Source organism: Myotis daubentonii, chromosome X (genome assembly GCF_963259705.1).
Source record: "Myotis daubentonii chromosome X, mMyoDau2.1, whole genome shotgun sequence".
Classification (NCBI taxonomy): Eukaryota; Metazoa; Chordata; class Mammalia; order Chiroptera; family Vespertilionidae; genus Myotis; species Myotis daubentonii.
This window is the reverse complement of record NC_081861.1, coordinates 37,017,428-37,038,149: the sequence shown is the minus strand read 5'-3', so window position 1 is coordinate 37,038,149 and position 20,722 is coordinate 37,017,428. Positions and strand designations below refer to the sequence as shown.

The 20,722-nt window shown below is 39.7% G+C and overlaps 1 protein-coding gene across 1 annotated transcript in view; it reads left to right on the top strand.

The window, feature by feature from the left end:
* The window catches only part of LOC132225065 (glutamate receptor 3-like), a 347,385-nt gene that overhangs the window by 96,672 nt on the left and 229,991 nt on the right, over positions 1-20,722 (top strand). The window contains 1 exon segment of the mRNA XM_059680281.1: positions 4,018-4,257. Within this exon segment, the coding sequence (XP_059536264.1) occupies positions 4,018-4,257 (240 nt within the window).

The window sequence follows — 20,722 nt, the reverse complement described above, 5'->3', positions numbered from 1 at the left end:
ATACATTCTCCCATACAGTGGGCTCTCTTTTCATTTTGTTGATGGTTTCTTTTGCTGTAAAGACACTTTTTATTTTGATGTAGTCCCATTTGTTTAGTTTCTCTTTAGTTTCATTTGTCTTAGGAGATATATCTATAAATATATTGTGACGAGAGATGTCTGAGATTTTGCTGCCTATGGTTTCTTCTAGATTTTTTTTTATGGCTTCACAACTTACATTTAAGTCTTTTATCCATTTTGAGTTTATTCTTGTGTATGGTATAAGTTGGTGGTCTAGTTTCATTGTTTTGCATGTATCTGTCCAATTTTCCCAAAACCATTTATTGATGAGACTGTCAAGTCCATTGTACGTTCTTGCCTCCTTTGTCAAATATTAATTGAGCTGAATGGCTTGGGTCAATTTCTGAGTTCTCTGTTCTGTTCCATTGATCTATATGCCTGTTCTTGTGCCAATACCAGGCTATTTTGATTACGGTGGCTTTGTAGTATAACTTGAAATCTGGTATCATGACTCTTCCAAATTTGTTTTCCTTTCTTAAGGTCGCTACAGCAATTTGGGGTCTTTTTTATTACATATACATTTTGGAGTATTTTTTCTAGCTCTTTGAAATATGCTGTTGGTATTTTAATAGGGATTGTATTGAATCTGTAGATTGCCTTGGGTAATATGAACATTTTAATGATATTGATTCTACTAATCCATGAGCCTGGTATATTCTTCCACTTGTTAATATCTTCCTCTATCTCTTTTTTTCAACGTCCTGTAGTTTTCAAGTATAGGTCTTTTGCCTCCTTGGTTAAGTTTATTCCTAAGTATTTTGTTTTATTTTGTTGTTGTTGTTGTTGTAATAGCAAATGGGATTGTTTGGTTAGTTTCTCTTTCTGAGAATTCATTATTGGTGTGTAAAAAATCCCATCAATTTTTGGGGTGTTGATTTTGTATCCTGCTACATTGCCAAATTCATTTATTAAATCTAGTAGTTTTTTGGTGGAGTCTTTAGGGATTTTTATGTATAATATCATGTCATCTGCGAATAATGAGAGTTTTACTTTCTCCTTTCCAATTGGATGCCTTTTATCTCTTCTTGTTGTTTGATCACTGTGGCTAGGACTTCCAATTCTATGTTGATTAAGAGTGGTGAAAGTGGACATCCCTGTCTTGTTCCTGTTCTTAAGGGAAAATGGTTTTAGTTTTTGCCCATTGAGTATGATGTTTGCTGTTGGTCTGTCATATATGGCCTTTATCATGTTGAGATATGCTCCCTCTATTCCCACTTTGCTGAGAGCTTTTATATAAAAAAATCCTTACTTTTTTTGTTTGTTTTTTTACAATGCATCAAGAGCTTTTTGAAATTCTAAGTGCATCATAGCTATAGGTTTTCCTCTCTCCAACTTTATTGCCCCCTCAATTATTATTCATAGTTTAGTCAGGTTAGGGTTCTCCTTGTTGAAAATAAGTTTTATTTCCCCATAAGGCTATTTTTATAGGGATCATGGGTCCTCATCTTTCACTTGGGCCCTGCAGGCTAGTAGATATGGTTCTAAAAATTACTGGATGCTTCCTGAATCATTTGGGGTGAAGGGTCATGATTGCTTGTTCCAGTTTTCCAGCCCCATGGCCAGTAAAAAGGACAGATTATTTCTAGGGCTGCCAAATAAAATTCAGGATCCTCAGTTAAATTTAAATTTCAAATAAACAAATAATTATTAATATATGTATGATTTGAGGCTTACTTATACTAAAAATAATTTATCTGAAAATCAAATTTAATTGAACATCCTATATTTTTATTTGCTAAACCTGAAAACTCTATCTCATTTGGGCCAATAATTACTCTTCAATGTCATTCATTATTGGTTTTGGGACCCAAGAAATATGAGTCGGGCAGATTCAGGTTCAAATCCTGGATTCTCCACACAAGAGATAGAATATTTTTTCTCTCGGAATTATTATCTATGAAATAGAAATAATAGCACTACCTCATGAGGTTGTTGGAAATATCAAATGAGATAATATTTGTATAGCACTTAGCACAGTGCCTGGTACTTACTAAGCACTCTGTGGCTGTTATTATTGTCAATTTTATACAGAACATTATGTGAGCTGGTCAAGATTTGACCTAGTACTGCAAAACTCTCCATTTACAGGGTGAATTTGGGAAGGGGCTCTCCCTAGTATCTCTTTTGGTGATGACCAAGGCAAAGTGGCATCTAGCCACTTTCTTTTTGTTTCTGAATATTCCTTTATTAGGGGCCCCAGATTCATTCTTCAGTTGGCTTTCTCCTTTTAATATAATTATTTTTGTGCATGTGTTTTGGAGGGTCACCTAGAATTCCTCAAGTTAGAGGCCATTATCTTCCCTGATGCAAATACTTCAGTTGCTTGTAATCACATTTGAAATGCTATCCTCAAGCCAATGACTAATGAGTTTGGCTGATAAAAGGAAGCATCCCTAATCAATATAAGTTTAAGTGGAATGCATAGAAAGCAAGATACCACAGATACTGAGAAGTCTCTGATTCTCATAAGGAGGTCAAGAAATGAATTAAATTGGTTTTCCATTTGCCTTTATCCTACCTTCAATGCCTTCCTTCTTTTGGTGCACACTGGCTTAATTGTTTCTCCCCTCAGGGAGGTCTTCAGATTCTCTATATTCTCTTCTCTGACCCACCCATCCCCATCAAAATTTACCCATCTGCTTTACCACTCATCCTAGCATCTAATCAGATGTTATTTCATCTTAACATGCTAATGGGTTTAAAAGATTCTATTGAGTCCTCCTCCCAAGTCACAGGCTTTTTTTAACCACTAAATCTGAAGAAGTAACCTTAACAGTAGCTTTTTAGCAGATAAGGGAGACCATGCAGAACCCCTTAAATCACACCATGTTATCAGCTGCCTGTTCCGTCTGCTTCACATGAATAAAAGGAAGCAGTAGTGCAGATAATCTAAAGATCATTTCCACTTGGTTTGGGAATGCACCACACGGTGTTGTTGTAGTTGATTTGCTTTGCTAATTATGTTCTACTTAAGCTAATATTGAAATTGGTTCACATTTTTTAAGCTCATCTGGGCCAGAAGAGGGAAGAGATGGTGGTATGGTACACTTTGAAATGAAGTAAAGCTGACCACAATCATGAAGAGGATATGAAAGCTGTATATGTGGGCTAATAAATCTAGAAGACAAATGCAAAAGGATCAAGATAGCACTTTGCCAATTACACATGGGCAGAATAGGTCCACCTACCTCATACGATTCACTGGGCACTGAAAGGCCAGTCTTCACAATGACCTGCCCAGAATCTGAAATCCTCTGTATCAGGAACCTAATTAAGGGTATTAGTCATAATATAACTATAATTAAATCATTATGTGACCTAAGAGGTTCAACACATTTCCTAGCAGACACATTAGCAGTTTGTCTGACTAAATCATCAGTCATTATTGTCACGTAGTAGAAAATGCAATGAAAGGGTAAGACACATGATAGTTGTACCCATGAGGTCTCTAGACAGCTATGGTGGAAGTATGAGAGCATCGAGTTCCTTGGAGGTTAGCTGTGAGGGTTGCTAAAAGAGGGTAAAACAACCTTCACCTCTTCTCACATTTTCTTAGTTTCCTTCTTATGGTAGATATAAAGTACATGCAACTGGCCCTGGCCAGGCGGCTCAGCTGGCTGGAGTATCACTCCATGCAACAAAGGGTTGTGGGTTTGATTCACAGTCAGGGCACATACCTAGGTACAGGTTTGATCGGGGCATGTAAGGGAGGCAACTGGTCGATGTTTTTTCTCTCAACTGGATCAAATAAATTCTTCCCTTCCTTACTCTTCTTCTGCTGTGCAACTGGGCTTTTAAGAGATTCTAGAGATTTCAGAGATCTTGTTTTTTGTTTTTTGTGTTTTTTTTGAGGCATGTCATTTAGAGCCAAAGCCTAAATGTACATTGTATTTCCAACCATGTAAGTTGAAGCAAGGAACCATGGTGCTATTGAAATTTCTCTTTTTCTCATTGCAGTCTGCTCCCAGTTCTCGAGAGGGGTGTATGCCATCTTTGGATTTTATGACCAGATGTCAATGAACACTCTGACCTCCTTCTGTGGGGCCCTGCACACGTCTTTTGTCACGCCCAGCTTTCCCACTGATGCAGATGTGCAGTTTGTCATCCAGATGCGCCCAGCCTTGAAGGGTGCTATTCTGAGTCTTCTGGGTCACTACAAGTGGGAGAAGTTTGTGTATCTCTACGACACAGAAAGAGGTAAGAAGAGGCATCTGCTCTCCTCTTTGAATATTCATATTGTTAATATTCATATTAACTGTGGTGTTTAACCGTCCTTCTTAAAACACTACACCATGACCCTGTTCCAAAATTTTCAATAGCTTCTATTTCCCACATTGAAAGGAAAAAAAAAGTAGTATATTATTTAAGACTCAACATCATTATACCTTAACCAAGTAACAAACCTGTTGTTCCTATGTTATCTAATGAGAACCTTCCACTGCAGGCAGCTTTCATTTTTTACTGTTGCCCAAATGTGCCAGAACCATGTTTGCCTCACAACTTCACTTTTACTACTACCTTGAATTCTTTCCTTAATCTTGATAATGAAAATTCTGCCTATACTTCCATTTTTCAAATTCCACTTCAAGCTCTTTCTCCCCAAGGTGACCTTTCCTAACCACTTCAGCCTAGTGATTCATTCATTCACTCAGTGGATGCTAAGGTTACAATGATGAACACGATAGACATTTTTTCCTGCCATTATAAAGTTTACATTCTAATGAAAGAGAAAAAAAAAAAAAAACATGTGAGCCAAAAAAAGATGGCGGCTGGCAGGACAGAGGTGAGGGATAGGAAGTGAGTGAGTGAGGGGATGAAAGGAGAGTGTGTGGATGTGTGTGTGTGTGTGTGTGTGTGTGTGTGTGTGTGTGTGTGTGTGTGACAGTTAAATCCAGCAGGAGCAGCAAGAGGCTGGTAGACCAGGCTCTCTGGGACAGGGAGAGACTACCGCTGCGGACACTCCCCGGACTGCAGGACTCAGGCACGGAGCCCACGCCATCTTAAAGGGGAGAGCGGCCTCTTCTAGGAACTCATCAGCACCAACACCCAGACAGGCCTTGGACACTGCCCGCGACCCGGCAGCCACTTCGGCAGCCACTTCAGCCAAAATCCTGCAGCCCCACCCATGGACCCTCAGACCCTGGGATCTCTACATCCAAAGGTACACCACACCCGCAGCAGTAAGTGCAACTCCCCCCTCCCCAGCGGCAAACCTCCGACATTGCATTCCTATGTGTCCAGTGTGCAGGTCTCCGAGGCACACCACTCCATAGACTTCTCTTGGGAGTCACTGTGAGCCCCAGCTGAGTGTGATTTTGTACAGACACAGGCGCACTGCCCCCCAGTAGAAATTCTGAATTCCCTCTGCCTGAATAACTGCCTACACACACCCAGCTACTCAACCTCAGCACCAAGGCCCCTCAGAGTGCGTCAGAGCTCAGCCCGGCAAACGCACTGCCACAGTTGCTCACTCTCCCTGAGCCCATCTATCCACAGGGCATTTTGGGAAGCCATAGTGAGCCTCCGCTGGATCCGATATTGGACAAATAGGGATGCACTCCCCTGGGCAGTAGAAATTCTAAATTCACGAATCTTGGATACCTACCCAAAGACACCTCGATTAAGCATGCCAGGGCCTTTCAGAGTGCTTCAGTGCACCTGCACTAGCAAACTTAATGTAGATTCTCCTGTTCCCAGATTCCACTGGGAACATGCACCTATCCACCACAGGTGCATCAGCAAAAACTGAGTTTCCCCACCCCACACTGCAGAACTCTGGACACTACAGGCAGCCCTGAGGCCCTGTGGTGAGCCCCGCTGGGCATGCACTTAAACAAACAGGGGTGTACTGCTGGGCTGTAGAAACGCTGAATTCCCTCTTTTGGGATACCTGCCCACAGACACTGCAATCCAGTGGTTTCAGTGCCAGGGCCCTTGAGAGTGTGTCAGTACACCCTGCTGGCAAACACACCACAGGTGCCCCTGTGAACTGCCGCTGGGATCGCGTGCCGCTGGGATCGCGTGTATCCAACCACCGAGGCAGCAGCAAAAGCTGAGTCTGCCCACCCGACAACTACAGAACTCTGGACACCACAGTCACGCCTTTCTAGAATGCAGGCCTCCTGAGCAACACCACCCCAACAGACGGTTCCTGGGTGCCACTGTGAGTCACCGCTGGGCACCCGTGATTTCAACCAAGGATACAAGACAGCAAAAATTGGGACACCCCCTCCACGGCTGCTGACTTCTAGACACCTCAGTTGCGCCGTTGCAGCTCGCAGGCCTACATCAAGAGAACCCAAATAGCTCAAGTAGGGAGCTACACTAGACTACCAAGCCCAGGAGACCTGAGAGGTCACACCAGTAGCACCATGCCCAAAAGAAACTGGGTAGCAAAGCAATTGGAGCTACATTTAAAACATTACAGCAAAACATGGGAAGACAAAAAAAAATCCCCAAAGGAAAGAAAAATAGGAATCACCACAAAGGGAGTTAAAAGAAATTGAGGCTTCTAACTTATCAGAGAAAGAATTCAGAGTAATGGTTATGAGGATTCTCAAACGGCTGGATGACAAATACACACAACTCAATGAGAATTATAAGGAGCTGAATGAGAATGTCACCAACATGAAAAGGAACCAAGAGGAAATGAAGAACGACATAGCTGCAATAAAGAACACAATGGAAGGCTTAAACAGCAGACTAGATGAGGCTGAGGACCGCATCAGCGATTTAGAAGACAAGGTAGGAAAAAACACACAAACACAGCAGCAACTGGAAAAAAAAAAACTTAAAAAGCAATAGGAGAGCCTAAGGGATCTTTGGGACAATGCAAAATGAAACAATATTCGCTTAATAGGGGTACCAGAAGGAGAGGAGGAGAAGCAAGGAATAGAAAACCTGTTTGAAGAAATAATGATAGAAAACTTCCCTGTTACTGGCAAGAAAAAAAACTACACAAGTCCAAGAAGCACATAGAGTGCCAAACAAGATGAACCCCAAAAGACCAACACCAAGACACATCATAATTAAACTGGCAAACACCAACGACAAAGTAAGAATATTAAAGGCTGCCAGAGAGAGAGAGAAAGTTACCTACAAGGGATCTCCTATTAGAATATCAGCTGACTTCTCAACAGAAACACAGAGGGCAGAAGGGAATGGAATGAAATATACAAAGTGATGCAAAGCAAGGAGATGAATCCAAGAATACTATACCCAGCAAGGCTATCATTCAAAATTGAAGGGGGAATAAGGAGCTTCACAGACAAAAAGGGCTAAGAGAGTTTATTACCACCAAGCCAGCAATGCAAGAAATGCTAAAGGGACTGCTGTAAAAAAGAAGAAACAGAAAGACAAGAAAAAACATAAACATTAAGAATAAGAATGACCACAAACAAGTACTTCTCAATAATAACATTAAATGTAAATGGATTGAAAGCTCCAATCAAAAAACATAGGGTAGCTGACTGGATAAGAAAACATGACCCATATATTGGCTGTCTGCAAGAGACCCACCTCAGACAAAGGATTCACACAGGCTGAGAGTGAAGTGATGGAAAAATTTTTTTCAGGCAAAAGGAAATGAGAAAGAAAGCTTGGGTTGCAATATTTATATCTGACAAAATAGACCTCAAAGTAAAGGCCATAACAAGAGATAAGGAAGTCCACTACATAATACTAAAGGGAGAAATTCAACAAGAAGATATAACTCTGGTAAACATATGTGTACCCAATACAGAAGCACCCAAATACATAAAACAACTTCTGGAAGATATCAAGGGAGAGATCGATAGCAATACAGTCATAGTAGGGGACTTTAATACCCCACTGACACCACTGGATAAATCCTCTAAACAAAAAATCAGCAAAGAAACAGCAATCCTAAATGACTCCCTAGATCAGATGGACTTAATTGACATCTTCAGAATATTTCACCCCAAAGCTACAGAATATACATTCCTCTCCAGTGCACATGAGACATTTTCAAAGATAGACCATATATATTAGGACACAGGCAAAGTCTCTTCAAATTCAAGAGAATAAAAATCATAACAAGCATCTTCTCAGATCACAATGGCATAAAACTAGAAATTAACTACAATAAAAACATTGAAAAAAATCAAACACTTGGAGGCTAAATAGCATGCTATTAAACAATGACTGGTTTACCAGAGAGATCAAAAAAGAAATAAAAAGCATCCTGGAAACAAATGACAATGAAAACACAACAATCCAAAATCTATGGGATACAATGAAAGCAATCCTCAGAGGGACGTTCATAGCTCTACAGGCCTACCTCAAAAAAACAATAAAAACTGGTAATAAATTATCTAACCCTACAACTCAAAGAGTTAGAAAGAGAGCAACAATAAAAGTCCACAGTATCCAGAAGGAAGGAAATAATAAAGATCAGATCAGAAATAAACGACATAGAGGCCAAACAAACAATACAAATGATAAATGAAACCAAGAGTTGGTTCTTTGAAAGGATTAACAAGATTGATGAACCTCTCGCCAGGCTCACCAAGAAACAACGAGAGAGGACCCAAATAAACAAAATCAGAAATGAAAGAGGTGAAGTAACAACTGACCCTACTGATATACAAAGGATTGTCAAAAAATACTATGAACCACTCTACTCCAACAAACTGGAAAACCAAGATGAAATGGACACATTCCTAGAAAAATACAAGCTTCCAAACTCAATCAGGGAGAATCAAAAAACCTGAATAGGTCAATTACTACTGATGAAATTGAAACAGTAATCAAAAAGCTTCCAGCAAACAAAAGCCCTGGACCAGATGGCTTCACAGGGGAGTTTTACCGAACATTCAAAGTAGAACTAAAGCCAATCCTTCTCAGAATATTCCAAAAAATTCAAGAGGAAGGCACACTTCCAAGCTCTTTCTATGAAGCCAGCATTACCCTAATCCCAAAACCAGATAAAGACACAACAAAGAAAGTGAATTACAGGCCAATATTCCTGATGAACATAGATGCTAAAATCCTCAACAAAATTCTAGCAAACCAGATCCAGCATTACATTAGAAAGATCATACACCATGGCCAAGTGGGATTTATTCCAGGAATACAAGGCTGGTACAATATCTGCAAATCAATAAACGTGATACATTACATAAACAAGTTGAGAGACAAAAATCACATTATCATACTGATTGATGCAGAAAAGGCATTTTACAAAGTCCAACACCATTTCTTGATAAAAACTCTCAGCAAAGTGGGAATAGAGGGATCATACCTCAACATAATAAAAGCCCTATATGACAAACCTACAGCCAACATCATACTCAATGGGCAAAAACTAAAACCATTTCCCTTAAGAACAGGAACAAAACAGGGATGCCCACTGTCACCACTCCTGTTCAACATAGTACTGGAAATGCTAGCCAAAGCAATCAGACAAGAAGAAGAAATAAAAGGCATCCAAATTGGAAAAGAAGAAGTAAAATTGTCATTATTTGCAGATGACATGATACTGTACTTAGAAAACCCTAAAGACACCATCAAAAAATTATTTGACCTAATAAATGAATTTGGCAATGTAGCAGGATACAAAATTAACACCAAGAAATCTAGGCATTTTTATACGCCAATAGTGAACTTACAGAAAGAGAAATTTAAAAAAACAATCTCGTTTACCACAGTACCAAAAAAATTAAGATACCTACGAATAAACTTAACTACGGAGGTAAAAGACCTCTACCTAGAAAACTACAGGACATTGAAAAAAGAGATAAAGGAAGACATAAACAGATGGAAGAACATACTATGTTTATGGATTGGTAGAACCAACATCGTCAAAATGTCCATACTACCCAAAGCAATCTATAGATTCAATGCACTCCCCACTAAAATACCAACAGCATATTTCACAGATCCAGAAAGAATTCTCCAAAAATTCATCTGGAATAAAAACAAAACAAAACAAACAACAACAAAAAACGAATAGCTGCTGTGATCCTGAAAAAGAAGAACAAAGTTGGAGGGATCTCAATACCAGATATCAAGCTATATTACAAAGCTACTGTTCTCAAAACTGCCAGGGACTGGCACAAGAACAGACATATAAACCAATGGAATAGAATAGAGAACCCAGAAATTGACCCAAACCACTATGCTCAATTAATATTTGACAAAGGAGGCAAGAACATACAATGGAGTCAAGATAGTCTCTTCAATAAATGGTGCTGGGAAATTCAGTCAGACACATGCAAAAAAAAAAAAAAAAAAGGAAACTAGACCACCAACTTACACCATACACAAAAATAAACTCAAAATGGATAAAGGACTTAAATGTAAGATGGGAAACCATAGAAATATTAGAGAAATCCACAGGTAGCAAAATCTCAGATATATGCCAAAGAAATTTCTCCCCTGACACAGCTCCTAGGGCAATGGAAACTAAAGGGAAAATAAACAAATGGGACTATATCACAATTAAATGCTTCTGCACAGCAAAAGAAACCATCAACAAAACAACAAGAAAATCCACTGGATGGGAGAACATATTTGCCAATGATATCTCTGATAAAGGTTTAATCTCCAACATTTACAGGGAAATCATACAACTTAACAAAAGGAATATATACAACCCAATCAAAAAATGGGCAATGGACCAAATAGACCCTTTTTGAAAGAGGACATACATAAGGCTGAGAGACATATGAAAACATGCTCAAAGTCACTAATCATCTGAGAGATGCAAATCAAAACAACAATGAGGTACCACCTCACAGCTGTCAGAATGGCTATCATCAACAAATCAACAAACAAAAAGTGCTGGAAAGGATGCAGAGAAAAAGGAACCCTAGTGCACTGCTGGTGGGAATGCAGACTGGTGCAGCCACTGTGGAGAACAGTATGGAGTTTCCTCAAAAAACTAAAAATGGAACTTCCATTTGACCCAGTGATCCCACTTCTTGGAATATATCCCAAGAATCCAGAAACACCAATCAGAAAGGATATATGCACCCCTATGTTCATAGCAGCACAATTCACCATAGCTAAGATCTGGAAACAGCCTAAGTGCCCATCAGCAGATGAGTGAATTAAAAAACTTTGGCACATTTACACAATGGAATACTATGCTGCTGTAAAAAGGAAGGAACTCCTACCATTTGCAACAGCATGGATGGAGCTGGAGAGCATTATGCTAAGTGAAATAAGTCAGTCAGAGAAAGATAAATATCACATGGTCTCACTCATTTGTGGATTATAATGAACAACATAAACCGATGAACAAAAACAGATGTAGAGACAGAGAAGCATCGATCAGATGCTCAAAACTCAGAGGGAAGGTAAGAGAGGGTCGGGGTGAAGGGGAGAGACCAACCAAAGGACTTGTATGCATGCATATAAGCATAAGCAATGGATCTGGACAACAGGGGGTGAGGGTGAGAGCAGGATTGGGGGAATAAGGACACATTTGTAATATCTTAATCAATGAAGGAAAAAAAAAAACATGTAAGCCAACAAAATAATCACACATTTAGATAAAGTGCTATGAAGGAAACAAAAAAACAGTAATGGACAGGACCTCAGTGATGGTTTCACTGAGAAGGAACAATGAACTGAATATTAAAGGATTATAAGAAGCCAACCATGTGAGAAATAGAGGGGAAGAGATTCAATAGGAGTAAAATTAGCAAGTGCAAAGGCCCTATAGCAGGAAAAAGCTTGGCACTTTTGAGGAAGTGAAAGAAGACAGGTATGATTAAGGTGTGATGAGGTTGAGAGTGGCCTGAGATGAGACTGTAGAGGTAGAGAGGAGCCTGATCATAGCCATGGAATATGGATGGGAGCCATGTTAAGGAGTATGGACTTTATTCTAACTGCAATGAGAAGTCATTATAGTATTCTGAGCAGAGGAGTTATATGATCTCATTTAAATTCTATAGAGAATGGAGTGTGGTATAAGAGTGAAGGAAGGAAAACCAACTAAAAGGTCATGGTGGTCATCTAGGTGAAAAAAAAATGATGGCATCTTAGACTAGACTAGAGATAGAGAAAAGTGAATGAAACTGAAATACATTTTGAACCTGGAATCAGCAGAACATGGGACAGATTGACTGTGGGATATGAGAAAGAGGAAGGATCCATGGATGACTAGTAAGCTTTGGCTTCATGGACTGGGCTAGATGGTGATGCTATTTACTGAGGTGATTAGGCAGGAGGAGAAACGTTTTGAGGAGCAGAGATCTTGCCTGCCTCTAAACACCCACAGAACCCTTTTGTCCATGTCATTCACTTGGCACTTAACATAACTGCTTTCCATTATTATTTCATTGGGTCTGCTACATACCTTCCTAAGCCCTTCTCTCCAGCATGATAATAATTGGTTGGTCCATAAATTTATGTTTGTGCCCACCCTGGTAAATAGCACTGATGTGGATACATACTTCGTGTTTTCCCAACTCCATTATTGAATAAGCCATGTCTTTTTGTCAATGTTGGGCTGAAATAAAGAGACAGAAAATCAATGAAGGTAAGGGAGGGTTGGAGAGAAGGAAGAAAGAAGGAAAGGAAGAGAGAAAATTCAGTTTATAAGTCAAATCATGTAATACAGTTCTTTAAAATATTCAATGAAGTGTCTAGTCTGTATATTCTCATTTTCTATAATGGTCATATATTGCTTTAGTAATAAAAATTATGGGGAGAAATTATAACTACAAAATTCAATTTTAGAATATTTTAAATTACTTAAGAGAGAAATGGGAAACAGAGGAAGACAGAAGGGAGCACCTATAATTACATTCTAATAAGCTAAATATACAAATGATGTAACTCCACTATATAAGGGCAGAGATGAGTGAGGAGCTGAGGAATGGGTTAAACATTTGAGGTCATTTAAAAGATTTATAGCACAATCAAGGCAATATAATCTTTGAAATTATAAAACATTGAGTGGACTCCAAGGTTGTGTTGTTTACACTTTGATTTTTGTCTGCAGAGAAGTCTGATTTGTACTTACAGGTCATCACTTTGCTTAGTTACTTAAGTTACTACTTTGGTTCATTAATACAAAGTTCAAAATTAAGCTCTTTGTGCTGTTACATGAAAAGTCAGTTCTTGGAAAAACTATGAGTTTGACTAAGTATGATCTCTGCCCCCTCTGTACCCTCTCCTCTTTATTGACAGCCCTTATTTTTATTGGCATTTGTTGACACCTGCCCTGCCTAGATTTGCTCGCCTCAACATCTCTGACCCAACTTGCCTTCACACCTCTATAAAAACTTTCCTGTCCTACATTTTTATTCCACTGATTAACAGTCTTTCTCTGCTAGTGACAGACTTCAGCTTACCAAGTTATTCATGCTAATTTCTTTATGGCTATTAGTGACTTGATGTGTTAGTGTGTCCAGGGAAGAATTTCAATTCAGCTAAAGGCCTTCTGTGAAATAAAACCCTAATCCAATGTGGGCCTTCTAATTCTGGGATCTCAGGCACCATAAGTCCTGTTTGGAGGTCTTTTGCTTACATACCTTCCTATATAGAAAGTCCTAAAGCCATGCCAGGGAGGTGGTCACCTCTTCTAGTTTTCTATTAGATCTATCTTTTGGGTGCAAGTGACCTAGTTCTCTTTGGTGCTAACATTTCCCCCAGAACAGCAAGATACTTGAGAACTGCAGCCAGACTCTCTCATGCACCTGAAAACTCTCTTTGGCTTCAATGGGCACAGCCCACAGAGATAAAAGAATCTGGCCCAGGCTGTGGCTCTCAGATTAGATAATGAAATAATAGCTCTAAGTGCCCTTTGAGGCAACTACTCCCCACCTTCTTGCCAGTGTTCAATAAACTCCTGCTGTTTCCCATTCTTAACCTGAAACTCCTTACTTAGTTCCCAAGTAACTCTCTGAAAGTCAACAGCCTTCTAACAGACCATTCTATTTGCTCTAGAAGGTTGTGGCAGGAAAATGGGCAGTGCCAACAAGTAGTCTGTCAGTCAATAAGCAATGTATTGGGCATCTCCTAGTGCTAGCTAGGCAGTGTTGAGAGAAACAGAATTTGGTCCTGCCTTTGAAGAGTTAACAGTCCTGATGCTGGAACAGTAATTTATCTCAGAGGCCTGGAAAAAAATTAAATTTTAACTCAACTGTTCCCCCATCCATCAATGACATTTTCATTCTTTGAGGTAGGCACCTTGTGAAAAGATTAAAGTCAGATAGATAGGAAGGTGGAAAAATGTTGGAAGATCCCAAATGGTGTAATAGGTTCCTTAAGACAAAGAAAATGGGGCCTTTCCTCAGAACACTGCTAATGTTTTCAGATTGGCTGGACTTTAACTCTACTGAAAGACAAGCAGAGCTTCAATTCCTCACACCTTCCTGCATGTTGCCATTTACCACCTACTTACATAACATGGCTTCGTTCCTTAATTCAGTTGTACTTTCCAAAATAAAGCACAGAATCTCTCTGTGTGTCTTTGTCTTTCTCTTTCTCTCACCCTATCACCCTCTCCCTTTCTACACACACACACACACACACACACACACACAGAGAGAGAGAGAGAGATAAACTTCCCAATACCAATCAGTGGCACAAATAAATCCCTATCATTGTCATCATTTTATCAACTTAGATAAAAGCAGCTGCCACTTCTTAAGCACTTATTACACACTAGGCCCTGAGTTTATGGATTATCACATTTAATCCTCATGGCTTACCTCCATCTTCATAACTGAGAAAACCAAGGCATAAAAAGGTTAAATGATGGCTCCTAGGGTCACACAGCTTAGTGTGCCAAAGTAAGAAACCAGAATTTCAACCCAGGTCTGCCACAGTTCACAGTCTATGCATGCTGTTCACTAGGCTGACGTGCTGCCTCCCACACTTTCAACATTTGAAAACTGTCATTGCTTCATCCCTTAGTCTTTCCTTCAGCCATTCTTCAAAGGACCTAATACCTGGACCCTCACTATCCTAGTTGTCTTCCTGTGGATGCACTGCAGTTGTCAATTTACTTCTTAAACCCTGATATCCACAAATGAACACAAGAGCTTGTGATCCCAGAGTCCAGGGATCCAGATAGGCAGCAGGTCAAAACTCCAGGTGAAGAGGCAAATGACTAGCATAAGTAGCAAATGCAGCCAGACAGGTTGGTTTGCTAATGTGCACCCTCATGGAGTGCTATGATGGGGACCTGACTCCAAGGTGAAGGGAACTCATAGATTCCTCTCTGAAGCAGAGACAGTTTCCAGAGCCTGGAAAGATGTGAACCTAGAGGTCCTCATCACTAAGGGACTATTTTAGTTGAAGAAGTAGAAAGCAAGAAGAGGCCAGTGACAGGCTCTGCTATAGTTACATGGCAGCAACTTAAAAGGAAAAGTATCAGGTACCTTGCTGTTAAAAAAACAAAAAGACTATCAGTGGATTTTTTTTTCTAGTTCACTTTAAGAACTGGTTAAAGGATGTGCAAAGGTAACAGATGTCTCCACTTCTAGTCATGTCCATCTGCCTTCTGGGAAAAGTGAAGCTACGTTTTCATTAAAATTCAAACTACTTTTTACATCTGAATAAATTAGGAAGGCCCAGAGAGTGCATTAACCTGTGAGAGACAGATACTAAATTTCCCTGTTTGAGCAGCAATAATAAGGGTTGACAGTACCTGAGACATTTGGTAGTTTCTGCAACCTGCCTAATCTATTGTGATGAGTGTTCAACTATGAGAGCATTGTGAGAGCCTACACAATAATAATAGTGAATGACTATTTGGACTGGATTGTGAATAAAAGACTGTACATATGTCTGTAATGAGAATTTCATTGAAAATGAAAATACTAAAGCTGTCATATTTTTAATACTTCGATTTGCACATCTTTGACTGCTTTGGGGCATAAAGAGAGAATGCCAAGCAATTTGTTGTCAGCTCTTGAAATAAATTATCGTTTAAACACTTCCTCTCCACAAAGGTTATTAGCTTTGTAGCTTGTTCCTGGGTTGGATCATCAGTAGGGGGGAAAAATTGCAAGACATTAAACTACCCTTTCAAAAGCTGAATATTAGTTACTGTGGAAATTGTTCTCTCAGTAGCTTAACATATTTTGCTATAGCTCTCCAATGCTGCAGATTAGACTGCAGCAACTATTAATAAATACTGTCATATTTTACAGCTGTCATGCAAAGCTGAAAAAGGCTTCACTGTGATTAGATTCTGTTTACTGTAATATTTCCAGCTCAGAAAAGCAGTTTTCCCATAAAGGTATTTTCTATAAGTAGAATATTTCTTCATCAAATGACATGACTAATTTTAATGTATTGTTAACTCCTTGGTGGCAGTGAATTTGAGGTGGAACTGACTTTACAGCCAGAGAGATACATTCCTCTCCAGAGAAATACCAAGCTAAAATATCAAATTTTCTTTCTTGGATTGTCCTTCATATTTGGAGATGGTGTCACAGGCAGGAGATGTGCTTTGAGTCATCACCCTCCCTCATAGAAGGACAAATTTGCAATGGTTTATCCACCTTTCTTTGCCATGTCCCTCTTGTGACCAATGGCATTGTTTGCAAGACAGCTGATCTGATTGTAAGGTAGGAATGACACTTCAGTGGGCTAACTAGAAATTCTGCTTCCTGGGCTAAAATGCCATCAAATGAGCAAAATAAATAGCTTTCTCTCTTCCGCCCCTCCCCCTCCCCCCCCCACACACACTATGTATGAAATGGTATTCACATCTCTGAAAAAAAGGTGACAGCTGGCAGGGTTACTTTTGCTCTAACCTTTCATTGCTTTTAATCAGAGCTTCTTGAGGAATTAACCCTCACTAAGCTGGATATGTAGTTTTCAATGAATAAGCAGTCCTTGCACCATTAAGGGTTAACTGATAATATTCTATAAATTCAGGGTTAACCCTGAGAGGTCCTTGAGGAGGCTCTTCTAAATGTTTCTCAGGAAAGGGACATATTGTGATGTGGATCTACAACTATGACTTTGAGATTTTTTTCCCCTGGAGCCCCTTTAGACAATAATTAAAGTCAGAGCAGTGTTGTGGAAGTAAGACAAAAGGATTCATGTAATGTCTTTAGCACCAGCTGAACACAATAAAGTTCTCAATAATTTTATCTCATAGTGGTCATTAATGTGTAAGGTAGGTGATTTCCCCCCTTACTGGGGACATACGGCTATGTCTGGAGATATTTAGTAGTGTATAAAAAATTCCAGGAATGCTACAAAACATCCTATGGTGCATAGGACAGTAGCCCCCTCCCAATCAAAGATTTATCTGGGCCAAAATATCAATAGTGCAAAGGTGGTGGCAGAGTCAAAAAACTAATGGCTGCAGAAACTCCTCAAGAGATTGTCTTTGCGGCCCGAACCAATATGCTCAATTAATATTTGACAAAGGAGGCAAAAACATACAATGGAGCCAAGATAGTCTCTTCAATAAATGCTGTTGGGAAAATTGGACAGATATATGCAAGAAAATGAAACTAGACCACCAACTTACACCATACACAAAAATAAACTCAAAATGGATAAAGGACTTAAATGTACGACAGGAAACCATAAAAATTCTAGAAGAATCCAAAGGCAACAAAATCTCCGACATATGCCGAAGCAATTTCTTCACTGATACAGCTCCTATGGCACTTGAAACTAAAGAGAAAATGAACAAATGGGACTACATCAAAATAAAAAGCTTCTGCACAGCAAAAGAAACCATCAACAAAACAAGGAGAAAACCCACTGTGTGGGAAAACATATTTGCCAATGTCATATCTGATAAGGGCCTAGTCTCCAAAATTTATAGGGAACTCATACAACTTAACAAAAGGAAGATAAACAATCCAATCAAAAAATTGGCAAAGGACCTAAATAGACACCTTTCAAAAGAGGACATTCAGAAAGCCAAGAGACATATGAAAACATGCTCAAAGTCACTAATCATCCGAGAGATGCAAATCAAAACAACAATGAGGTACCATCTCACACCTGTCAGAATGGCTATCATCAACAAATCAACAAACGACAAGTGCTGGAATGGATGTGGAGAAAAAGGAACACTCGTGCACTGCTGGTGGGAATGCAGACTGGTGCAGCCACTGTGGAAGACAGTATAGAGTTTCCTCAAAAAACTGAAAATGGAACTCCCATTTGATCCTGTGATCCCACTTCTAGGAATATATCCCAAGAAACCAGAAACACCAATCAGAAAGGATATATGAACCCCTATGTTCATAGCAGCACAATTCACCATATCTAAGATCTGGAAACAGCCTAAGTGCCCATCAGTAGATGAATGGATTAGAAAACTGTGGTACAGCCGAAACTGGTTTGGCTCAGTGGATAGAGTGTCGGCCTGCGGACTGAAAGGTCCCAGGTTCGATTCCGGTCAAGGGCATGTACCTGGGTTGCGGGCATATCCCCAGTAGGAGATATGCAGGAGGCAGCGGATTGATGTTTCTCTCTCATCAATGTTTCTAACTCTCTATCTCTCTCCCTTCCTCCCTGTAAAAAACCAATAAAATATATTTAAAAAGAAAAAAGAAAACTGTGGTACATCTACACGATGGAATACTATGCTGCTGTAAAAAGGAAGGAACTCCTACCATTTGCAATGACATGGATGGAACTGGAGAGCATTATGCTAAGTGAAATAAGCCAATCAATGAAAGAAAAATACCACATTATCTCACTCATTCATGGATAATAGAGACCATTATAAACTTTTGAACAATAATAGATACAGAGGCAGAGCTGCCTCAAACAGATTGTCAAACTGCAGCGGGAAGGCTGGGAAGGGTTGGGGGGCAGGAGGGGTGTGGCTAAGAGATCAACCAAAGGACTGGTATGCATGCATATAAGCATAACCAATGGACATAAGACACTGGGGGATAGGGGAGGCTAGGGGACTGACAAGGGTGGGGGGGGGAATGGACACATATGTAATACCCTTTGTAATACTTTAAGCAATAAAAAAAAATAAAAATAAAAAAAGAGATTGTCTTTGAACCAATCTGGCTTTTATTAAGTGTCTCTTACTGTGCCTCGATTGGTGTTAAGAGCTATGTCCAATAGGAGAGCCTTTAGTTTATACGAATTTACATTATGGTCAGAGAAAGAATACGATTAATGTACATGAAGAAAAGATAAGTACAAAAAAGGTATAAGACAAAAGCTAGATTGTATAATACAGATTTGAGGTACTGTGGGGCTCCAAATAATAGAGAGTTCACAATAGGAATACTGGAATTATCAGGGAAGGCTGCGTGGAAGAAGTCACACATTTTTCTGAGCCCACCACCCAACTGCCTCCGCTAGTAATGATCTTGTCTTGATTACTAAGGCCAAGTTGGTATCTAGAACCAAAACAACATGGCATTCCCATCAACCAACGTCAGCCCTCAAGGCAAGAAACACAATTAAAAGAAAAACCAAAAAAGGAACGATGTTCCTTTTACTAAGTGGAAAGCAATTACAGAGCTGTTGAAAATAGGCAGTAAACAAAGGGAGGGAGGGAAATACTGGCAAAATTTCATTTTCCCAAGTAATCCTGTAGCGAAAATGCAATTTGCAACAAAATCAACAGTTCTCTCTCTCTCTCTCTCTCTCTCTCTCTCTCTCTCTCTCTCTCTCTCTCTCAGTAGAATACATTGTTTGGCATCAGTGTGGATACACATGATGCCTTAGCAGAAATGTATATTGACCAGAAGGCAGACAGAATATGACGGGGGAGGAGAGAGGGGCAGAGGTTAAGGTGGAGCACAGCTCACTCGACCCCACCCTTCCCCTCCCACTACAGTCTCTGTAGAGCATCTTCATTCAGGTGAAAAGAAGGGACACAAATATAGACTAAATCACTCCCAGTATTCCTGGATCCTTTCCAATCAATAAGTTGCCAGTGTCGGCTGCTGTCCTGCTTTGTCGACTCCACAAACGATCTGATTAATTCTCTGGTGCTAACTGCCTCAGCGGGCTTTCTCTGCAGTAAAACAGAGGCTAATTAAGATCATGTCAGGCGAGGAGCCTGGCAGGTTATGTTCACTGGGCCACACTGAACTTTTAGAGGGTGCTTTAACTGCACCACAGGCAGGCAGTGCCAGGCACTGATGCGGTAGCAGGTCTCTCATATATTTCCACCAACTCCTGCATCACAGGCCTCCATCCATTTTGTCAAAGATTTATATCCTTCTCCTTGAGGTAATTAGCTGCCACTGTGTTCATTTTAATTGCATTACTTCAGCTTATTTTTATTTGAATTTTTAATATGCTTGTGAACAAAGATAACAATTAATAATGGGGTCATTTTCCCTCCTAAGTCAAAATGTATGTGTATGTGAGTGTATGTTTGTTACTAGCATATAGCCCATAGAGGTGAGGTTAGGACAAATAAAGGAAGCCCGACTTCTCACAGCAGGTAGAAAAATGAAGGAAACATATGGAATTCATTGCACTAAGTGGTAGATTAGACTGAAAATATAAACAGCTTCTCCCTACCCCTAAATAAAGGCTTAGATGAATTCATGGATGACAGTCCCATAGTGAGTTATTAAGGGAAAGAGATGTTTGGAGATTTCTCTAACCTGAGATTAATACAAATTGCATAGGGGGCATATTAGCCTTCTTATGGGCAAATAGCCACACAGAGTACTAGTGTTCCATGCTTCAAATTTTTAAAAATAATCTCAGGAGTCCACTA